At 39.4% G+C, this 23,376-nt stretch overlaps 1 protein-coding gene across 2 annotated transcripts in view; it reads right to left on the bottom strand.

Moving 5' to 3' along the window:
• CRYBG1 (crystallin beta-gamma domain containing 1) overlaps positions 1 to 23,376 on the bottom strand; it is a 103,579-nt gene that overhangs the window by 51,994 nt on the left and 28,209 nt on the right. For both annotated transcript variants that reach the window (XM_076333326.1, XM_076333327.1), the window contains exon 2: positions 18,371 to 18,500. In XM_076333326.1, coding sequence (XP_076189441.1) covers positions 18,371 to 18,500 — 130 coding nt within the window. The remainder of the gene's footprint in view (positions 1 to 18,370; positions 18,501 to 23,376) is intronic.

The following is a 23,376-nucleotide window of genomic DNA, read 5'->3' as shown; positions in this document are numbered from 1 at the left end:
TTCAACACTAGCAGTGCCAGGCTTTGTTAGGCTGAAAATTCATCTGGAGTATTGCTGGCACAATGTGCTGTAAAAATATTAGTAGGAAAACTAGAAGGAAGGATGTACAAATCAAAGCTAAGAGAGAAAAGTCTGAGAAACACAAGACCCACTCGAGTCCCTGTTTCAAGTCCTACAGAAAGAAGATTTCATACCGTTCTCCTACAGGTGAGTGCCCTAACTACTGGCAGAGAGAGAGAGGGAGTTGTAGATGGAAATAAAGGCTTGCTGCTTTTGCTTTTGTTCTTATTTAAAAAGCATGGGGAAAAAATTATACTTAACAAAACATTTGACGTGAAACAATTTTTTTTGTGATTCACTGAGGGGAAAAAAGCAATTATATTTCAAGTTAACCTAAACGATTTCTAAACTTAACCAGTTACCTTGCCGTCAGTCAACTAGATTTGAATTACTTCAATTCACTATAATAATTTTTCCTGGTTTATGCTGACCCTTCACAAAGCCACAAAAGAGGGGTTACTATTATGAAAAGTACGACTTAGGTTATTTTAACCCACACGCTGCCTTCTTCCAAATACCAGAAGTTTGGCACATATACACTAAACTTTTTTAGCATTTCTTTTAAATATATCAGATTCCAGGTTGACAGTGTTCTCCTCAGAGGCAGAGAAAGAAATGCACTTTAAATTTAACAAGTCCACTCTAGCACGGAATTTACTCCCTGCCTCTTCCAGCTCTTTGCCTGCTACGCTTACAGAGGATATAAACAGCAATAGCTGGATTTTAAACAATTTCAGCTTTACCTGAGCTCTGTATACAGAGAATGTAGTTATCTAGATTGGGTAACTTACCTGAATAACCAAGGAGCTATAAATATGAGACTGTTGAGCAGAGTGAAGTGAAACAAACATAAGTTGTCTTAATAGTCATATTTTTTTACAAACTATTTATATTTTCTATTTTCTACTAAGTCAGGCTATTTTAGCAAAGCAGTTCATGTCTTCAAGAGAACAGGACCTATCTGCTTCCAATTTATTTTTTCACGGTAAAACTAAATTTTTAGTTCAAATGTACACTGAAAATTGACCATTTTGCAACAGCATATAGACTAATGAGAATACTGAGCCTGCATGTTTAACTGATTTTTTGAAAGGAAATAATCAGTTCAAGAAGCATAGATGTAACTATAAATCCCATATTATTTCTTAGGTGCCAAACACAGAGATTTAGATATTGGACGTATCAAAAAAACCCAGCAAAACTGAAAGAAGCAAATTATGCAAAATCAAATAAATAGAAATCTTCTGAAAAAGCTCAGGAAAGATGAAGAAGCATAAATAAAAATCGAACAGATCCTTACATGAGTATTTAAGAAAGGAGGTTGATAAAAAAGAACAGGCACGTCAGAAAAGGCATGCCTGCTCCCATCTCCTCTTCCCCAGAGCTAGTTATTTCCATATACTAAAATCTTTACCCCCTCCCCTTCTGTCAACAGTAGCACCTGTCAGTTAAAGAGGCGCTCCACAAAACTAATAGAGACCAGTTGATTTTATGATTTTAAAAAATTAATCGTGTATTAACCCAAAGATTTCTGGTGGGGTTTAAAGCGGGAAAAAAAGTGCTGTTTGCCTTACCATGATGATGATAATTCTTTTTGCTGTTTACAGAAGAATAAACAAACTATGGTGTGTGAGATGCAGTCCTGTGTGTCATTAACCAAACCCTTTTTCTTAGCAATCCTCCCACGCTTTAAGCCCTTTTTTCTTCTGGCAGCACTCAGTTAAAAACAAGCAAAAAAGGAAGTAGTATCTGACTTGAGCCTTTCCAACTGATAAGTCATTTGGCAGACAAATTGTAACTATGAAAGGGACTCAATTAGAGGATAGGAGGAAGAGCTGCAGAAGGGTGGCAGCAAGTCCTTCAGTAAGCACCTCTACAGAACCAGAGAATCTGTTGCAAAGAACTATGAAGTTAGTGTTGGGCAAATGCCTTGCGTGCATTAATTAACATGCAATACTAGAACGTAGATATGCAACAGTAGGAGAAAATATACCACACACGTAGGTTCTCACAAACTCGATTACTGTTTTCTGATCCACATTTAAGATGGCTAAAGGAAAAAAATTACTCGTGCCTTTATTCAGCAAGAGGTTGATTTATGCAGGCATCCTTGGTTCTTCGGCTTCCTGAGTTGGTATATTAAATCTGTGTTTTTCTAGTGACTTGTGGAAAAATGATACTAAAAAGGGATTTGAAAAAGCAGAAAACAAGCAGCACCAAAAGTAGGAGCAGGGATCATTCAACACTGAAGAACTGAGAGAATATTTAAACTCTCCTGAACTCGGAAGACTTCCAGAAATAAAAGTATATGCAGAAAACAGCATGAACATAAATCATTGTACTTGTAAGTCTTTGTGTTCCAATGTAAGAGAAAGTGAGAAAGTTTGATATGAGTTAGCCTCACATCTTTGCTCTCAGGATTTCGAGTCTTGCTGCTGGGTCAGAGCTGTATCATTAGATAATCTACTCAGTGTAAAGATTCAGCAAGACATCACCTCTTTTGAAGTAAAGAGTGAAAATAAACATATATTATCTGTGTTTTGTTCTAAGAGACAGGAACTTGAAAGTACTGTTTCTGTTGAGCAATAGCGGATCAATGACAAAAGCATTTTGGAGGAGAAGAGAGGGGCTTCGAAGTCTTTTAGGTCTCCCTAACTAGAAGCCACAACTAATAAATGTAACCCCTTTACTTTTTTCAATTTTGAATGCAATTCAGAATGAGAAAGAATCTGTTACCTAAGTGGTTTTGCATTTACTAGGTCTCTTTCTTCCAGGTTTGTAGGTGTCTCTTCCATTTTGTGAGAGCGTACAGTGTCCTGTCACTAATTCAAACAAAGGCAGACCCATCCGTGGGATTGCTTTTGCGCAAGGACCTGGGTGCACTTGGTGGATAATGCGGAAGGATGGGGAAGTCCGATGTGTACCTCAAGGGGATTTGATTTTGGGTGAGAATAGCCAACGATCTGAATTATGTGATGTTAAGTGTTACATAATATTATATGCCATACTAATGATATTACAATAAGAATCACCCAGATTAATGAAGAGTAACTTCAGTGAAACCAAGCAAAGCACAGTGATGATGGTACCAGAACTGACTTCAACATGAAACAATCCAACACCACATACCATCTCCATTTTTCCTGCCCTAGAAGATTATTACGACAGATGGAGCCCGAAGTCATGGACTAAATGAACTCACCGAACATTTTAGAGGCATGGCCCATAAACTAAGGGAATGATATCTGTGTGCGCATATATATATATATATATATAAAGAAACCCAGGAAAAGGAGTGATGATTAATGGAAATGTACTGGAAAATACAAGACTTGAGCATGATGTAGATGGTATAGAATAAGGGGTGGATGTTGTCCTGGTTTCGGCAGGGACAGAGTTAATTTCCTTCTTAGTAGCTGGTACAGTGCTGGGTTTTGGATTTAGGACTAGAGCAATGTTGATAACGCACTGATGGTTTAGTTGTTGCTAGGTGATGCTTACACTAGTCAAGAACTTTTCAGCTTCCCATGTTCTACCGACTGAGAAGGCTGGAGGTGCCCAAGAAGCTGGGAGGGGGCACAGCCAAACTGGCCCAAGGGACATTCCATACCATGTGATGTCATGTTCAGTACATAAACTGGGGGAAAGCTGGCCGGGGGGGGCCGCTGCTCGGGGACTGGCTGGGCATCGGTCGGCAGGTGGTGAGCAATTGCATTGTGCATCACTTGCTTTGTATATTATTATTGTTGTTATTATTTTTATTATATTATTATTTTATTTCAATTATTAAACTGTTTTTATCTCAACCCACGAGTTTTTCTCACTTCTACTCTTCCAATTCTCTCCCCCATCCTGCCGGGGGGGGGGGGGGGGGCGGGGAGTGAGCGAGCGGCTGTGTGGTACTCAGTTGCCGACTGAGGTTAAACCACAACAGTCAGGTACTATGACAAAGACTGACAGTTTTCACTAATACTACTGAGTTTACAGTCAAACAAAAACTGCTGGTTAGGTCAGCTAAAAATGCATAAGTGACAGCTCATTATGTTTTCCATTCTGCATTGTTCTCATCTAAGAAAAAGCATTTTAAGTAGCAATCTGAATTTATTTCTTTGCTAAGCACTTAGATACAGTAAAACTGATACATATTCCCAGAAGAGAAATTATGCACACTGAAAACACCCTTGAAATCAGACTGTGGAAACTGTATTAAAACTGTCAGACTCATTGTAATCCTTGGATCTCATTCCAGATAGTCTAATCTGTCTTCTCAAGACTGTTTATACATTTTTACATCAAATGATTATGGGACAAAGAGGAAATAATCCTAAAGAGCCACATATATTATTAGCCTTTGCCAACACGGCACTGATGTGGCTACTCTGTGCTGGCTAACTGAACTGGCTCCTCCTGGGCTGGCTTGGGCATCTCTACGTGATTCTGCATGTAGCTCAGGAGCAAGGCAAGATTTCTAATACGCTCCTGTGCCCAGTCTTTCTTGTTAGCTAGCTCTAAGTGCTCAGCAGATGAAGGATATAGATTGTTCCACTCTCTGCTTGCACTAGGTAGAAAACCTAGGTCCTTACCTGCAGTTTTAATTCAGTCTAGGGAAAATATGCCTAGGAGTTAGTTTAACTAACTAAAGCGCCTAAGTGTTTTGGTCCTTCAGCGGCTCTAGCTCTAGATACCTAAAAGTAACTTGTTACGTCATTTGAAATTTAGAAAACTGGAGTTCTTTTCACTGGGTAAAGCAGATACAGTCTGAAACTATAAATGGAAAACTAAAAGCCTTTTGCTAGAAACACGAGGACTTTCCCCAGGTCAGGCACAGTAGAAGATAGGCTGTCACAGGCATACAGGGCAAGAGGCAGAAAGCCATCCTTCTGAGCACTGTGTTGTTAATGTCAGACTGTAAAACTGCAAAGGTAAACAAGCTGCAAATTGGACTGCTAGTCTGACCAAAGCCAAATTTCATAAACAACAAAGTGAACTGCATCTTTGACATGCTTGCTTTAGGAAGTTGATGTGATGGTCCTGAAACAGAAAAAATTACTGTATGTTTATGACTCTGAAAACCATTCAGTAGGATGAAAAATGACAATATTTAATCAAAGTGTATTTAAATATGAAATTAATAGAATCTCTCTTCTCCACAGAAGTTCTCATTAAATGGATAAAAATCGCACAATATAAATTCTATTACACATTATGCCAGGGTACCATTTGGTACCTTTAAACAAACAGAACTTTTCAATTGAAATGTGTCTCAAGTCAACCTCCCCCAATATGAAGGCACCCAACATAGCAGCTGCTTTGGAAAATTTGGGCTTGATAGTCTATGTGCTTCAAAAAGCCCTTTTGTAAAATGTATAAAGTGTTTACACCCCTTGATAACTTCTTTGATGTACAGATTTTTCATCATGTACAGATGAAGATTATTAAGTACAGGGAACTATTATTACTAAAATACCTTATCCTGACTTTATAAAAATGGCTGGACACCTTATTTTACATTTGAATTACAATGTTATAATTTAGCATTTATTCTAAAGAACAGTGCTCACCTAAGGCTCCCAGAATTCCCTCAAACTAATTATTATAATAATTATTACAGAGAATTGCCTTATTATTAGAATAAACTTCGTAAAACCAGTACAGAGAAGATAGGAATGACTCAAGGCCCACTGGTTCCCTAGAGTGCAGTGGGCAAAAATTAAATCAAGTGGAATAGTCCTGCAAACTCTTTGCTCTTAATCCCACAATTACATCAGTATTGCCTAATATTCACCATTAAGCAAGAGAAACTTCTAAGAGAAAATGTTTTAATGAAATGCATTTATATTCTTAGGTGTGTTTATTTTAGGCTCCGAACAGAACTAATTAGTATATAAAACATTAAAATAAACAATATGTGTCTGTCCAGAAAACAGATACGTTATTACTTCTGAAGAAAAAGGGAGATGTATTTTTTCCTCCTATTACAGATATATTATTACAGACATGTTGCATTATCCTACTGTGCACCCAAACTACTAAATGTTAGCTGCTAAAGAGATACAACTACAACAGCATTTAAATCTCACTACTATTACTAGTGGATAATTGGATGAAAGTTTTAATTCCTACCTGGTATTCTTAAAAAAAAAATTCAGGTCTTACCTCTAAAAATATATTTTGTTGATTAACAATAATGCAACAGGGAATTGGATCAAACTGGATGAAGCTATACTGTTCAGAAATACCAGCATTTACAGGAAATGTCAAGAAATTGACAGCCTTGGAACAGGCTGCCCAGGGAAGTGGTGGAGTCCCCATCCCTGGAGGTTTTTAAAAGACGTGTAGATGAGGCGCTTAGGGACATGGTTTAGTGGGCATGGTGGTGTTGGGTTGACGGTTGGACTCGATGATCTTAGAGGTCTTTTCCAACCTCAATGATTCTATGATTCTATGAAATACACAGGATTATTGATTCTGCACTTGAATTTCTGAATGTTAGTTTGGGCACAGGTCAATCCAACATACTCTAGGATTGGCTTTGATGTCTGTGGCTTAGAACAAGAGACATTACAAAGGTACTTTTAAAGCTAACCCTTAAAAGCATCGTGATTAACCAAACACTGTTTTAACTACAACAGTTCTAGTGTTGGGCTCAAACTATTTTAGACCCTTTCTAAATAAAACATGGTAAAAACACTCCATTAGTAACTCTTGGGGACCACTTTGCATAAGCTTACTCCATTATTTGTCAGTGCCTGAGAATATAGGAGGGAGCTGGTTGTCTACCATTAAAACCTGGTAGATGACTAGTGCTTCCTGTACGTAGAAGGCAGGCGTGTGTCTTCTCTCCCATTCCCACTCTACTGCTTCCCTCCCACGCCTTCTTGGCACCTGGTGGGAAGGGGGTGGGAAGACAAATCTCTGCTACTCTGTATGGTTTTCCTCTGGCTACCTACCCTTTTCGTCTGCATGTGACTCCATCTTTTGTCTCTGCTGCAACTCGGGCTTTCCCAGCCAGCTGCATGATGAACCTGACAAGTCTCTTCAGTTTCCCAGCTGTGCACAAGGCTCTGAACAGCAGCCAGCAACAAGCAGGGTGAGCTTCTGTTTCGCTGGGTGGCCACTTCGAAAAAAACCCTCACAAACTGTCTATACCTTCTTCATGTTTGGAAAGTGGTTTTCTTTTTCAGGTCCAAGAGTCAGAAATTTATCTGATAAAAATTAAGTCCTACATGCCAAAGAAAAAACATACCCTCAGCATTCCCAGAAGCAAAACAATCAAAACTCCCCTGGAGAAGAGGGAGGGGGAATATCCAGAATTACCTCTGATAAGCCTTCTAAAATCACAAGCTTCTCTAGATGAAACACAAAAAAGTAAACAGATCTTGATGTTCTTTTCATCTAAACTCTGGTTGCTAAACATTTACAGAGTAGTTTGTTCAGATCTTTCAGACTTTTCAAAAGCTACACTTTTCAATCCCTATTTTCCTCCTTGACAATTACACTCTTTTTTTCAGCAAATATACCCTAGAAATCAAATTGGTAAAATGAAAAGAAAAAAAAAGGGGAGGGGAATTGTAAAGATGGGAAAGGAAAAGAGGCTATATTTTTATTTGCATGTCATAAGGTATAATTTAGAGGAAATTATGATGTCAAGTTCCATTATAAAAAAGCAATGTTTGTAGAACAAAACATTATATTCTATTTAAATCTTTAGACATTGTTTGCAACCACAACAAACTCAAAACTTATTTGCTGAAATGTTACCCACTCTGATTTTGAAAATTATATGAACAATGCTAGTTTGTAAGAATGGTAGATTTCTTTTAGAATCTCTAAATCTTACTCAAAGGGTAGTTTAGGCAATTCTTTATTAAAGTGGATCACACTTTGCTTTTGCAGATCTTGAGCCATGGCAGATCGAGTGCTTGTTTTAAAGGGGTAAGTGAAGGAGCATTCCAGCTTATTCACTACAATTCAGTTCTCAAGAGAAGAAAACCAGAAAGATGAAGTTTTTCATGACTACTCTTTGCAAACCCATTATTATACTGCAGCTGGAACTACAGAGCAATAAATTACACATATATGTATATATATACACATTCCTAATTGTCATATGCATTATATAGTGTATAAAGTGGCAAAAGCCTGGTCAGGAGGAATGAACTATTAACTAAAAGCTTTGTGTCGCAAGCTTCTCAGATCTGAGGGTGCACAGGTGTGCTGTGCATATGCTGAGCCACCTGGTCACGTAGCATGGCAAAATGGAAATAGGGTCACACCCAAGGAGAGAGCACAGCTAGCTGCCAAGGTCCCAAAAACCATTCCAACACATTGCACAAGCATGGAAGTGGTACAAGAAAAGCATGATGCAAAACAGCCTGCAGCTCTCCACACAGATCACTGCACAGTAGCCTAGCGTGGAGGCCAGAAACAAACCCCTGGTGATTCAAAGAGCAGGTTCACAGGACTGTACTCGCCGAGGGAAAGAGAAGGGAGGAGTATACCCTTTGGGAAGAAGGCAGTGAAGTGCCTGGTGTCATCCTAAGAAAGAGTTACATAGTAGCATGAGCAACACCAGTGAGATGTTGAAATGCTATGTAGCTAGGTCCTCAGCATGATGATACACAAAGGTGGGGCAGATAAAGGATGGCCACTGATAACAATGGACTGCCTGGTGCACACTCCCATGTGTCACCATTACCAGACTCATTACGTACTGTCCATGCCCGATCATTGACGGCAGACCTCCTTAATACTTTGCAATGCATGAATGGTTCATTGCCTTCCCTGGGCAATGCCACACCGAGTACATGGCTATCCACATTATCTCACTCCTGCAAAGCGCAGTATTGTGCCAGTTTGATAGCCCTTTTATTTTGTCACTGCCTGGGGGACTGTAGGTTATTCAGCAATCCAGCCCTGAAGACCTCAGCACTATCACATTCCTGGACCATTGCTCACGTGACTGTACTTTAAGCCGTCACTAACCCTCTCAAACAGAAACACATTTTCACCCATTGCATCCTCTAAATTTGCTCGCAGTATTACATGGAGCATGCTAAGAGGATGCTTCCTCTAACTAAGAGGAAATTAAATTCCAAACATAGCTCAACACGAAGACTATGCAGGATGCAAGTCCAATGTAAAGTTGGACGTAGCCTTTTCATAATTCTCCTGCATCAAGGTGGATGTGTTGAACTGCTTGGAAGGAGAGTTCTCTAAATGACATCTGTCTTAAGTTGCCAGCCAAGAGTAAATAAATGTAAGCTGTCTGATACATGTTACGGTTTGGGTTTTTTTAAACTGCATGTAAAAAACCCCAAAAATCTCAATAAACTTTGTAAGTACTTGAAAGATGTCTATCAGAATAAGAAGTTACTGGTATTCCTACTCGGCCTTCAAATTTATTTATATTCTAAAGGGGCGGAGGGAACCTTCTTGACTCAGTACATCCATTGCCATCTTGAATGCCAAAGTGTTAGACTACAAGACAGATTCCTCTTGCACCAATAGCCCAGGAGCTATGTTCCTTCTATGAAAATGCTGAGTAACTAACTCAATGCCATCTTCCCTCCTGCCTTTTGCACTTCTCTAAGGCCCACGTTAGCTGTCAGCTGTAGTCCTGTACACCTGCAATCAACGACAGCTTAAATGCTCTTGTGCTAAACTCCTCACCGAAAAGCAGCAGAAATACAAGAGAGAAAGATGTTTTCAAGGTCTCTCTGAACCACCCGTAAGAACTGGACATAGCCTAGATGTTATTTTTAGGAAATAAGAGAATTGGTGTCTTAAGCCAGGTTGGAAATAGCAAAATGAAAACCTTTTTAAGTTAATACTGAAATGAATTTGTGGTTCAAATGGGGATAAGAGGAATGAGCTGGGAATATGGGAAAAAGTGGACTGACAAGGAAACTGTAATGATGCCATCAGTCTAGTCAGCAGAATGGTATTTTATTAAGCAGAGAAGTAATTTTGTTGAGCAATACTGTCATGGATAGCTGAGAACCTCTCTTGTGCTGTAATTAGCCATAAATTTCCAGACTTTTTGGAAGATAAAAGGATGAGCAGGTCTTTAGTGAGCTGTGTTACAGAGCCAAATCACAATAATCAGATAGTTTTATAGTGGACCTGATGTCCAAGGTTTTTGACATTGGGACTTCTCAGAATTTTGGTCTCTGCCTACACAGTACGTACGACTGTGCATGTATAACTAGCTGCTGGATTCTTCTATCTTCACTATTAACAAGTACGGTTGAATTGAGGGCACCTGGCATTTTCTTCTATGAAAGAATCATAGTTTTGTATGCAGAGCATCTCTGCTGCAATGCTATGGATGCTCGCTGTGTCCTGGGAAATCTGGGCAGAATGATGATTAACCAAAGGTACGTATCATTATGGATACTCTTAACTCAGAAATTCTTAATTCTGTTATGTGCCTCAGACAGATCAATCATGTTAAAAGGAAAATTCTATTATGAATGGCTTATTCTTCTGGGGATGTAATTACCAGATTTGTAGTTCTTTAACCAGAGACATAAAATAAACCAGACTTACAGTAGAATCCTAGAAACGCATAAACCTGGTATCAGGTAACTGAAAGCACTTAAATGACAGAAACAGCTTATTCTGTCTTCTGAACACTCCTACTTACATTTTTGGGTTTGCGTTCTTTCCTATCTGCTGTGAATTTACTCTATAAACAATTAATTGTTCTTGCTTTGGTGTTTTGGCTTGCTTTGGTTTTTTTGGCTTGCTTTGGTGCAATTTTTCGGGCTCTCCTCTCTGGTATCCCCCTTGTCCCCTCTCCTGTCTCCTGTCGAGGCCTTGACAAAGAACAGATGCAGATAAAGCAATGGACATGCAATTACTGCAGCCCAAAAGAAAAAGTGCTTACTGTACACAAATTCATATCACATATATCTTTATTTTTTTCTTTAAAGCAGACATGATATTTAAGTTCTGTCAGCCCAAGAAGCATCGCCAATGGTGATTTACAACAACGGACAGCTGTCCCAGTGTCCTGATTCAGCATTCCTACAGGTACAACAGTACCCATGCACTATTAAAAGTAAATTGCTTGTATAGGGGGTCTGCTACTTCTTTAGTTTTTAGTGTCAATGTTGAGAAATATTTGTATTAAAAGACAGCACCACAAGTTATTAAAACTGAAAGAATTAACAAAAACGTAGTTCAGTCCTCCCCTGTTATTTAGTACTGTTCTTTAGGAAGAGCTGGCCTACATGTGGGTTCTTGCTAGCAGGTGGTATTACACAAAGACTGTCTGTACGTGCTGGGGCCAGTTTTGCTTTGTTTCCATGATTCTAAGCATCCCTTTCTGTCAAATATACTTATGGTAGCCAACACTGCCATACGTCTCTGTAGACCATGCTCTTAAATATTCTCTCAATGGAAAGTGCTTTGATAGAAGCTATCTTCAAGTTATTCCCTCTGTACTTTGTGGGTTTTAACATTTTACCATATCATTTCGGGTTATTGGTTTATGACACTACTCACCAAATACTGTGGACAAGTAATTTAAGATACAGTGGCTTCTCAGAGCACAAGTGTTTGTGGGAGACATCACTGTGACTTAAATGCTCAGCATTTAAATTCTGTCCCAGTTCTGTATTTTCTGGCTTCCATGATGATTTCAGTACTATTTAAATTCTGTTTGCTTCTTATTGGTTGTGGTGGTGGTGTGTTTTTAATTATGAATTGCATATTTATCAACTAAATAATTCTGAAAGAATATTTCAGTATTAATCATCTCAAACTATTGCAAAACATAGCATGACTAAGAGCTAAACATCCCATAAAAACTTTAAAAGTTTAAAGGATGGAGCAAATTAAATATTTGCTAAGTGTATAAATCCTTTGTCAACCATGTAAGAAATGCTGGCATGGCCAGGACAAAATGAGGCATTCTTTTTCCCTTCCCACATCTCTCCACCCTACTCAACTGGTTTGGTTTGAAAATCTGATTACTTTTTTCTTCCCCCATGAATTTCAAAGTAAAGACTTCAGTGTTCTTCTCCTATTAACATCACCTACTTGCCCAAACCACAGCATGGTTGCAGCCCAAGAATAGGAACAAATTGTGTAGATAGGATAAAAGGAAAAAAAAAAAACAACTTAGATAAACTATTATAACGTTCTCATGTTTTCCTAGACATTTTAAACCACAATAAGGAATTACTGTACTGGCCAGCACAATAACATCCTATTAAAATCCACATTAGAAGCCATACAGACAGTGAATAACGTAGCTATTCTGAATGTGGTCCAAGAGCTCTCATGTGATCCATGCTTCATCACATTCGATCTTTTTCCATTCTCTCTATATAGTGTTCTCTTCAATTCATACAAATACATCAGGACAGCAATTCCAAATCCATGGCTTATGGATAACATCCTCCAAACTTTCTTCAGTTCATACATACATTTAAATATATATCCATACATATATATCTGTATACATGTATATATATAAATGTAAATAAAATTCCTATATATATTCTAGCCTATAAAAATCTCCATTGCTGTATTTTTTGATTGATCTAAACCAAAGAAATTTATTTCTTCAGATTTCCCATAAATTAGTGCACTAGAGGCACATAACACGTAGGTGACTCTCATAGGCAGACCTGGCTATTTAAAGAGGTTAAAAGTTATGCTTTAAAATTTAAAACATGGGAGGCTACACTCTCCTCTGCAGGAATGACAATGGGGAGCAACATGATTAAAAAGTAGCCCTACCAGAGTGAGCACAAGCATGACTAATCAAAAAGGGAGTAAGTGAACGCCAGCTTTTTGTGGGGATTATCAAGGGATTTTGAATCTATCTGTCTAGTAACAAGGGGGAACTCCTGGTAGAGAAAAAAGAAAGAAAAGAAAGAAAAAGGGAAAGGAAAATGATTCAACTTGTTGAGCCCAGGAGGGAGATAGAAAGTGCAACCATTATTTCAGGGAAACAAGTTACACTTGGGGGAGGAGGGTGACTGGAAGCATCGTGCAGCGGCAATGAACTGTCTGCACGGAACGCGTGCTACCAGTGAGGCCTACAACCCAACTTGAGTGACCCTTGCTATATTTCCCACAGGAGGAATGACAGTAATTTTACCAGGTAAAGAACACAATAGTTATACTGAAGAAGAGAAAAAAAACCCCAACAGATCAAAGTGCATTATTTTACACAGAAGTTGAGCATAAGTGTAGTTAAGCAGATAGAAACTCTGGCAAGAGTCTGGATGTCCAGCACAGCACTGAGCAGGCTTTTTTCCCTGTTTTTTTTTCAGGTAACACAATAAAACTTTGTCCCGCTGCAACGTTTAATTAGCTGGAAAGGTATAACCTATTCCAAACAGTGGAGGACCTATCCAGATTTTAAAAGAAAACAAAAGAAAACCAAGAACAAGCCCACGCCCCTGCCCCACCTAGGCCCCCTCTTAGGTGACTGCCTTGCTATACCTGCCCTTCACCTCAAAAGAAAAAAATCCTATAGCGTCATATAATTTCCCCTTCCTTTTTCCCCTTCAGTCTTTGCACAAGGCAGGCTAGTGCTCTCCTGAAATTGGTTTTTTTTTTCCTCCTTTGAGAAAACCTATACCAGCGAATACTCTCGGCCCCTGCATGACTCACTTCGTAGGACTTTGGCTACAAGGTTTTGTTTAGCTTTCTGATTTCAAGCTGGAGAAGGATGCCTTCTCTTCTTTTGGTCTCAAGTTTTGGGAGGAGATCGGTTAACCACTGAAAGGCCTTATCTATTAAAAATTGTGGTGAACCTTAAGGCAAAGACGTTCTCCTCAGGGCAAGCTCCTCTCACCTATCCACAAACTGATAATTTTGTTGCCTTTTACTTTGGAAGGTGGGTCACCTGCTTTCTCACTTACTTGGTATTGGAAGTTTATCAAATGGCAGTATAAAATGCTTTGTTTCTACCGTTTAGACATCAGTCTGGGAGGTGATTTTGTAACCCCGTGGGATCCCAAATAGACTTTAGGTTTTGTTATTTCTTGAGAAAATAAAGCACCGTAAGGAGAAGCAGTATGAGGACCTGGGCTGGATGTCTTGCTAACATTTCTCTGAGCAAGGCAGATATGCAATTAAAGAAGCAGATGAGGAATCCTAAGCTGAAAATATCCTAGACCTTGACAGCTCTTGAAAAATGAGTTAAAAAAGCAGGAGGAATTAGGGATCTGCACATCTGCTGTCTCAGGAATATGGCAAAGGCAGTGATAGAATAAACTCATTTAATCCAGTAATTTGACACAGAATCAAAATGGGCTTCCACAGCCACACCTGGGTGTTAGAAGTACTCCACCCAGTTTCCTTCATTAAATATTCATGTCATAGGACTGAATCTTTGTGTGAAAGGCAGTGGCTGTATTCAGGTAGCAAGTAGGTGTGAGAGCTCTTATCTAGATGGAGAATCCTGAGAAACCTTTAGACAGATACCTGGTTATAGGTCTGAAAATATGACTAATCAACACCTGAATATAAGAGGAGAGACAGCATTAGAGCACATAGATGTGACTTCGAAAAAAACTGTTTAGACCTAAGTATCTCCCATGAAATTTTAAAGTCTAGATTTTTTGTGATCATTATTCCCAGTGCACAGGAAATGTATAAATAATGAAGGATTAAGAACTCTCTTTTCATTCGCTCATTTTACTATCAGCAGAAGCCAATCTAAATTTGAAATTGTTCTCCACAGGAATAAATGCCTTTCAGCTTAACTATATGGAAATCTATCAGCTTAAAGCCTATTTGTCTTTAACTACATAATTTAAGTTCATTTGAGTTTGCCATATCACAGGTAGGATTCCTTCTCAATTGGTGTTAGTATTTTGTCACTATTGAAGCCGCATGACTGCAAAATATATCTGTGGTTTGGTCCTCAAATTGAATTATTATTTATTTGAAGAGAATGGAATGAATCAAACATTCAGGAAGTTGTTTCTTCATTCATAGTGAGAACACTGGCCACGTTGTTTTATTAATTAAAGTCTTAAAGATATTTTTAAAAGTCATAAAATTATGGCCATGGCTATCTATTTAATGTAGTGTAGGTTATATGACAGCTCAAATAATTGTCAATGTGGATCTGCATAGACATTCTAAATATAAAAAGGAATCTAATCAAGCTATTTTGCCTTCATTTGCAAACAAACTCAAGACACCAAATACTCCTCCTATTTAGCTCCATTGAGCAAAACTGGATTATGCAAATGTAACCAGGGATGCAGTGAATTATTTGGGAAAAGGAATAAGCTGAGTTTTAGAAACCTAGAAATAGAGTATTTTGCAGAACTGACATCTAGAAATTATTTATGGGTTTTTTTTAGTGTTTAATAGTGTGTTACCAAACTTCTATTTGCCAAAATACCAAAAGAGAAACTGCTAAACTTCATTTTCATAAAACAAATGTCTTGCACATTAAATAGTACAGGACTAGAAGAGTCAAGAAAATGAAATGTATATTTAAATTTGTATTATTTATTAATTTCTCATAGATCTAGTTACCTCCAGTGATTTAATAAACATATGCTATTTATATATTTTTTGATAAGAGCACTTTAAAATCTCTCTTTCATTGTTATATAGCTGACATTTTCAGTTGTTCAAATCAGAAGCTTACAATAAAACAAAGTGATAAATTCCAGAGGCCCTTGCAAAGGGAAAAAAAGTGAAAATCTTTGTACAGAACTAGAAGTACATCTGAATCAGCATCAGAGGTATTTGATGAAAAAGCAATATTGATATAGAAGGATGTCGCTTTTTTCCTAAAACGCTGATGTAGTGAGAGGAAATATTTTTGCCTTATAATTTGGGCAACACAACATTTACTCACTGAGCAACACTATCAAACAGGTGATTTTAAACATTTTTTTGGTTTCCTGCTATTTCCACTATTTATGAAAGTCAAACAAAAAGAAAGAGAAACAAAGTTGCACTGTATATCAAGAACAGTTGCTGTGAAGTACAGGAATAGGTAAGATGAAGATTTGTTAAACAATCCTGGGAGAAGATGAAAGGGGAAAAACAGGGTAAATTATGATAGAAGTTTATTATACACAAGTTAATTGGGTGGAGAGAAGACTGGTTTTTGATCAAGCAAGGGAAGCATCCAAAAGGACAGAACCTGACGGCTTTAATTACTTCTTGGAATTAATTTTTTTTTCTGCTGGAAAAGAAATACAAGACAGAGACAGTCCAACAAGTTCTTGGAATATGCTGGGGACAGCTTTTTCTTCAGGTAAAGAAAACCATTAAGGGAGTGGCTATTTTAGATCTTCTGCTGACTAGTAGGCACGAACTGGCTGTGAGTGGAAGGGAATTTAGGTGAAAGTGAACTCCATCATTTAATGATCGCTACTACGAAAAGGAAAGGGAAAGCAACAACATAAAATTACCTTTTTTTTTTTTTTTTAGAAAACAAAACCAAATGTTAAGAAGCTCCAGAGACTGATAAGCAAAGTTTCTTAGGAAGACTGTTTAATTAATAAAAGAATGCAGGAGAGCTTGTCTGTTTTAGTCATTGCTGGAGTCAGCTCTTAATTATCTGAGGGAAAGGGAATAACCTAAATTAGGCAAAAACAGAGGATAATACAAATTAGGCTGTGTAAATTAGTCTGCAAGACTCTACTTAGTACATTCACCTTTGAAAGGCTTATGAACAGATTTCCATAGAGAGAACAGCAACAGAGAGGAGCCTGGTGCAAACAGCTTATGTTCTGTGTCATGCACTGTTTTCTACTGCTCTCCCACAAGAAATGCTGAGGGAAGGCACGGCTTCATTAAATCCCAATCCCCATAAACCATCTATCATCAGCAGGTGACTCTTTATTATTACACACATTAGCAGATTATCCCAATACAGAAGAAACTGCTGAATTCACACACACACACAATTTCCTTGATTTTATGATTTATCTAACAATCAGACCTTTGTGTTACGCATCGAAGTATAAAATTATGTGGCCTGCTCTTGATACTCTTTTAGATGCTTCATTTACAGGCTTTTAAATGTTCTTAGTACAAATGGATTGGTTCCAGGTTAGAGGAATGACACCCCAACAGTTTAACTTAGCTGTAAGTATGAACAATTTATTCCAAAAGAAGAACAAAATGCCAACTCAGAGCTCACTAAATAACAGCTGAATTCTGCCATTCTTAAATTTCCACTGAAAAAAATCAAACACCTACTTGCTTTTCTAGGAGAAGTCCTTGCAAGGAGTTAATATACAAGTCCATCCAAGACAGCAATAGGGTGAACAGCGATTTCTTCTGTTGGAAAGCTAATTCCCTAGCTAGCTCTACTGCAATAGAAATGTCATCCCATCACAGTACTGCACCATTTTGCTGTTTCGTAACTGTGAAGAACTGAGCTCTTTTTGTAGGCATGTTTCTACAGTATCAATAGAACTAAGACGCTGAATGAGACCACAAGGGATATTTGGGGGTTATATTATTTGTATATTCATCTAAAGACGAATGAGTCTTTTCCAAAGGCTTCAGATAGAAATTAGTAGATGAGATTTGCTGGCTTGAGAAAACTAGACAATAAATTTATTTGTTTTAAAGACAGACTATTTTAAGCCCTCATCAAATATATTCAGATGAATATTAGTTGCACAACCAAGAAAAAAGCAACTTTTTCAATTACTGGCCTGCTGTATACTTTTGTTCATGTGGAAAAAAAAGTATTTCTCTCTCCATGGAAAGATTACAATAAAGACAAGAATGGCGTTGCACAACCTTGTCTGCAATCTGAAATTAAGTTCTCACATTAGAACAGAAGTAATTAGCATTTTCCCTAGCTTGCTTTCATGCAGTAATACTGCTGCCAAGCAAATGAGTAACACTACATGAGCTAAATGAACACTAGAAAACAAATGCGTAGCCATTTCTTCTTCTCCAGAATAAAACTTAACCTAGAAAACAGTACAGGTTAAGTGGGAAACTGTGAAAGTGTAGGTGCTGCTCCTTTATTATTTTGGCTTATATATATTTTATGAACAAAAGGAAGAAGCCATATGGTTTGTGAGAGCATGCGGAAGATCTCCTCGAGCCATTTCCTTTGTTGGCTCTTCACACCAGCTATAGTCATTATGTACCTTCCTTATTTCCGTATATGATATTCATTTGAAAATTTTCCAGTACTTCAAACACAGGTCTTTTAAAGGAAGATGACAATTATACCTAGTGTTAAATTCTGTTTTCAGAATAGTCATCTTCTTTATGATATATGTAAGTGTGTGTGTATATATGTATATATATTTTATATAAACACACTTATTTAGTTTTCTCTTACCTTTCTAAGTGCTGCTGGTAATGAGGCAGTAGACATCGATATCGCTGGAAGAACATAAGAGTGTGCGCAGATTACTGATGGTATTTGGTTTTCTTGAACAGTGTAGCGTCTGCCTGATATATCATAGTACCTGAAAGGAGAGTAAACATTGTTCAATTAATACATCCTAGAGAAATAAAGTCTGAGCTGATATCTGATGTATTTCTTGACAAAACACACTAAGCTCTTTTCTCCTGTTGTAGTGATTCCAGGCCTCGGGTACTTCTAAAGTTTATGGCTTTGTTTTAGCCAAACTGCTTGCTCCTCTTACTAGACATTAATTCGTCCCACCTGCTTTAGCTATCGGAAACTCGTCAGCTTTTTCCTGATAACAAAACAACCAAAAAGCGAATACAATATTCAGCAGGATAACCGCATCAGAGCCACAAGGCAGAAAAATTAGTCATCTTATGTCACTCCACCTCTACAGACACAGCAGATTACAACATTTGGGGTTTATAGTTCCACATTACATCACAGGTTCTGTTCACCTTCCTTCTGGAAGCTGTCTCAGTAAAGAATCATTTGAATTCTCAAAACAGAAGGTCATTTATTGGGAAGCTACTGTCACAATGAAACTGTACACAATCTTTAAAACAATACATTAATTTTTAGCAAGTCAGTCCTAAAGCTTAACGGACCTGATTTTGCTTATGTTTATTCTGCAGTGTCAGTTTTGAAATTCTGAATCCAAAGAACGTGGAAAAGTTCACTTAGTCTCCTCCTAAGAGAAATAAAATAGTAAAAACTGACCAACATATCATCTCTTTCATTTCACTGTCGGAAAAATCAAAGTTGCAAGAATACAGAATTCTCTGAATATATGGTTTCATTAAAAAGGCTGGTAAAAATGACATTTTATATATTTAGTCCTTTAGATGATTCAACAATTAGTTAAAATCCAGCTTTTTAAAATTTACGTATTTTGATATTTTTATTTCAAAATTGGACTGTATTGTTCACAGGATCGTAGGACAATTGAGGTTGGAAGGGACCCCAGGAGGTCTCTGGTCCAATGGCCTGCCCGAAGCGGGGTCAGCTATGGGATCACATCAGGTTGTTCTGGGCTTTAACCAGTCAACTCTTGAAAACGTGCAAGGACAGAGACATCACAGCCTCTCTGGGCAATGGTGAAAATGTTTTCCCTTACATCCTGTCTGAATCCCTCCTTTCTCAATTTTTGCCTGTTGTCTCTTGTCCTCCCACCATGCACCACTGTGAAGAGTCTGGATCCGTCTTCTTGGTGACCTCCTCACACGTACTGGGGGGCCTCCAGGCCCCTCATCACCCCCCAAAGTTGCCTCTTCCCCCAGACTGAACAAGCCCCAATTCTCCATCCTCTCCTCACAGGGCAAGCGCAGCCTCACAGGCAACCCCTGACCGTACTGGTGGCATCCGATGAACTCACCCCAGTTTGAAACACTGAGAGATCATTAGGCAGAAATTACCCTCACCAAATATTTTGCTTTCAGCAAAAAAAAGTCTCAAAATGTTTGTTTTGTTTTGTCCTTAAAATACGCATATTTTCCATTTCAGTTGGATCAAAACTCCCTTTCCCATAGGCTTCTTTTCCAGACTCATCACAAAGTCCGAAATCCAGCTCTGTTTGTACAGCTTTATTTGCAAATTTAGTTTTATAACTGACTGCCATATAGAGTTTTCAAAGAGTAAATAAGGGAGCAGAAAAGCCTCAGGCATATTTATGGAGTTGTTCAGTTTATTGCATAATTGTGGTGAAAATATTTTGACATTTTAACACATATCCCAATAAATGTGCAATTATTTTGTTTATTTACCTATTTCTAAGGAAGAAACTGCATCACTCTCAATAGCTGGTTACCTTCTCCAAGCCGTAGCTGACTTTGAGCTCTCCATCTTCATTTTCATTTTCTGCCTCCACCAATGGAGGTTGCTTTTGAGGTGGTTCCACACACATTGTATACGGGAGAATTCAAAAGTCACGTTAACCAGCTGCTCACCTAGTGCTGAAAGATCCTGTTGCACCCTACCCTGTCTAATGTATATACTGGAGGCCTCTGTAAGACTGCTCAAGGGAGCAACAGTAGACTGAGGACTATCAACTCAGTGACTCAGAGCAGTGGAACAAGTGACATAGCATGGGCAGGAGACCGGGAAGGCGCTTGGTTGAAGTCCGGGTAAGAAGTCCGGGTAAGGAGGAGGAAAATAACGGCACACTATGGGAAGCGGATGGAAGAGCTGTCAGGTGTTGAGGTGACACCAACACTCTGCGAGAGGCCACCATTCGCAATGGCGCTGCTGGGCTGGTGCCAAGCATCTGCACCCCAAGTGCTATATAATGAACGTATGTCAGAAAACAACATGCCACCGATCCCACACGTCAAAATGCCAAAAGGAGGAAGCTCTGGGAGCAAACACGTCCTAGGTAGGAAGTCATGATGTTTCCCCAGGATCCCCTGTGTCCTGCTGCAGAAGGGGGCTGTGCTGGTCCCCAGGTGAGCCAGCAACATCCACCTGGGAGGCACCTGCTGGCTCCCCTCCAGCAACGGAGGCAGGGCCCCCCCGGGGGCACCCTCACACCTCACCCCCATGGGCCCACTCCTGATGGGCCATCAGTCCCTGAGACACCGTTAGACCTCAGGGCACTAGCAGGTCCACGGCGCAGTAGCCAGGAAGCCGTTGCCTTGAGAGTATGGTGAAGCAGCACTGTTTCTTTCAGACACTTTTTTTTAAAGGACACAATTTCACACCAAGAGCTGAAGCTGACAGAAGCACCATGAAAAGTTTCAACCCAAAGACAGTGCACTGGAAAACAGCCAACTCCAGATTTCCAAATGGGTGAGAAGAGGCACTCTTTGAATTTCTTCACAGTTTAAGGCCTATCCTCCCAACAATCTGCTGATGAGCTGAGCTCACCAGAGCCTCCCAAAAGCTTTACTTTATGGCACCGGGCAGTTTTCCAGGGAAACGCCGCGGTACGCTTCCCGCCTGAAGGCACAGGCATGTACACAAGCTCCCGGGGGCAAGCCGGGGTGTGAAGGCACAGCGCTGCACCTCCTTTGCCCAAACTGCCCAGCCAAATTCTCTCCTTCCAGCCCAAATGCAGAGCAGCTCGCCCAAACTCTCTGTGGAGAAACTCACCGTGGGGCAAGGGTAGGCAGGTGGACAGTTACCATAGAGGAGCTGACGCACCGTCAACCCACACCCTCGCTTTCCTCACCGGGGCTTGTTTGTATAACCATACCCACTCACTCAAAGCCCGGAGGGCCTGGGGGGAAAAGGGCGCTTGCAACACGCTAGGCATGTTATGAAACCCTCCCAGACATTTTGCAAGGCCCATCAATTATCGGAGGCATTTGGAGAGGAGCTTTGTCTGCGGAGGTAAGAATTTTTTATATCAGGAAAAAAGGTAGGGTGAATATTTATGATAGACTGAGTAGCTTATTGTTTGCTGTATGTTTGGCTACTAAATAGTACAACTAATTACATCAAAAATGCTCAGAGTATGTTTACCTGGTCTACAGCAATGTGTGTCTGGCATGTTTTCATATACCTAATGAAAATAATAACTAATTTTACAGTGAAGCAAAAGAAAAGCAGGTAGGAGGCCTTGGAAATTACCAAGCTTTTGAAGAGAGCATGAGGCACTCTTCCATGAGGAGGAAGGAGAAGCTTTGTAGGTATGTACATCTTCTCTTTACCTGTACTGGTTCACAGCAGAACTACTAACTGGAAAAGGAAACCATCAGATAGGATTTAAATGGGGGAGTGCTCTCTTTATGCTGCAGACCACACACCTCGGCCCCATCGCTCGTACCTGTCCGTGCTTAAGTCCTTAGTAGCGACACAATGCTATCCTATTAACTGTCTGAAGATACTAATTGTCTTAAAATATCATGACAATTACAAATCATTCTGAAGGGAATTAACCTGAAGACAAAAACATATGAAAACACTAAGATAGGACCAATAAGCAAACAACTCACAAAGAAAAAGAAAAGAGGAGATTGCCATACATTTTAAACTAATAATGCTTACTAAACTGGCATCCTTATAATTTTACAGCCATGGCTTCCCTCACAATCCATCATATTCAGCCCTGATATCCATCTACAGTCTGCTATTTTTTAGAACACTCTTCAGTCTGTACCTCGTAGATGGTTCTTGCATATTAATTCTCATTTTCAATCAACACTTTTACACAGGATGAGATCATGTTTTAAAAAAGAGAGAGCATGTATGAGCAAGAGCAACTTGATTAAAATGGAAAGACATTTTGTTTGTTTATTCAGATCCTCTGCCCAGTCTCCCCCCTCCCACGCCGTATCAGCACTTAATTTTTTCCCTAAGACCAGCAAGTATCAATTTGATCAGCAAAGTGTCTGTGCTAAAGATTTACTGCAAAACAGAGAACAACATTAAGAGCAGTGAAGGGCTTTTCCCCGGCTCGCCCACCACCTAGGTGCTCATGACTCTATGATGGGTGCACCTACGCTGTCGAATAATTTACCTCCCTGGTTCATTCCCTGGTCCTGGTCCCCTTGTCAGCCATACTGCACATGCACCACTTTGTGCTTGGACTCCCCTCTGGAGGAAACCAACTACTTCCCTCCGAGGAAAAGCCGAGGCGCAGCTCTGTGGACAGACTGCCCTACAGATGGCAGAACAAGGATGGGACTATGCCAGCTTTGGCTCCTCCTGCCCTACACTATCCCAGCTAGCCTCCTGCCCTCAGACACCCCCTGTATGCCCCACACCACACCCCACAGCATGCAGCATACCTTTGGCATAATGCTATAAAAACACCAGTCTTGCAGGCAGCAAAGCAGCCGTCACATCACCTCAGACACTTTGAACTGAAGCCACAAAAATATAATTATGGCCTTAGAGCCACGGGGGCATCGGGCCCAGGTCAAGTGTTAGGCAGCACAAACACAGCCAGTTCACTCTAGAGGCGTGTAATCTCAAGAGGTGTGGATGCATATATA

Source organism: Aptenodytes patagonicus, chromosome 3 (assembly GCF_965638725.1).
Source record: "Aptenodytes patagonicus chromosome 3, bAptPat1.pri.cur, whole genome shotgun sequence".
NCBI lineage: Eukaryota > Metazoa > Chordata > Aves > Sphenisciformes > Spheniscidae > Aptenodytes > Aptenodytes patagonicus.
The sequence above is the reverse complement of the archived record's forward strand: the minus strand, read 5'-3'. Positions and strand labels throughout refer to the sequence as shown.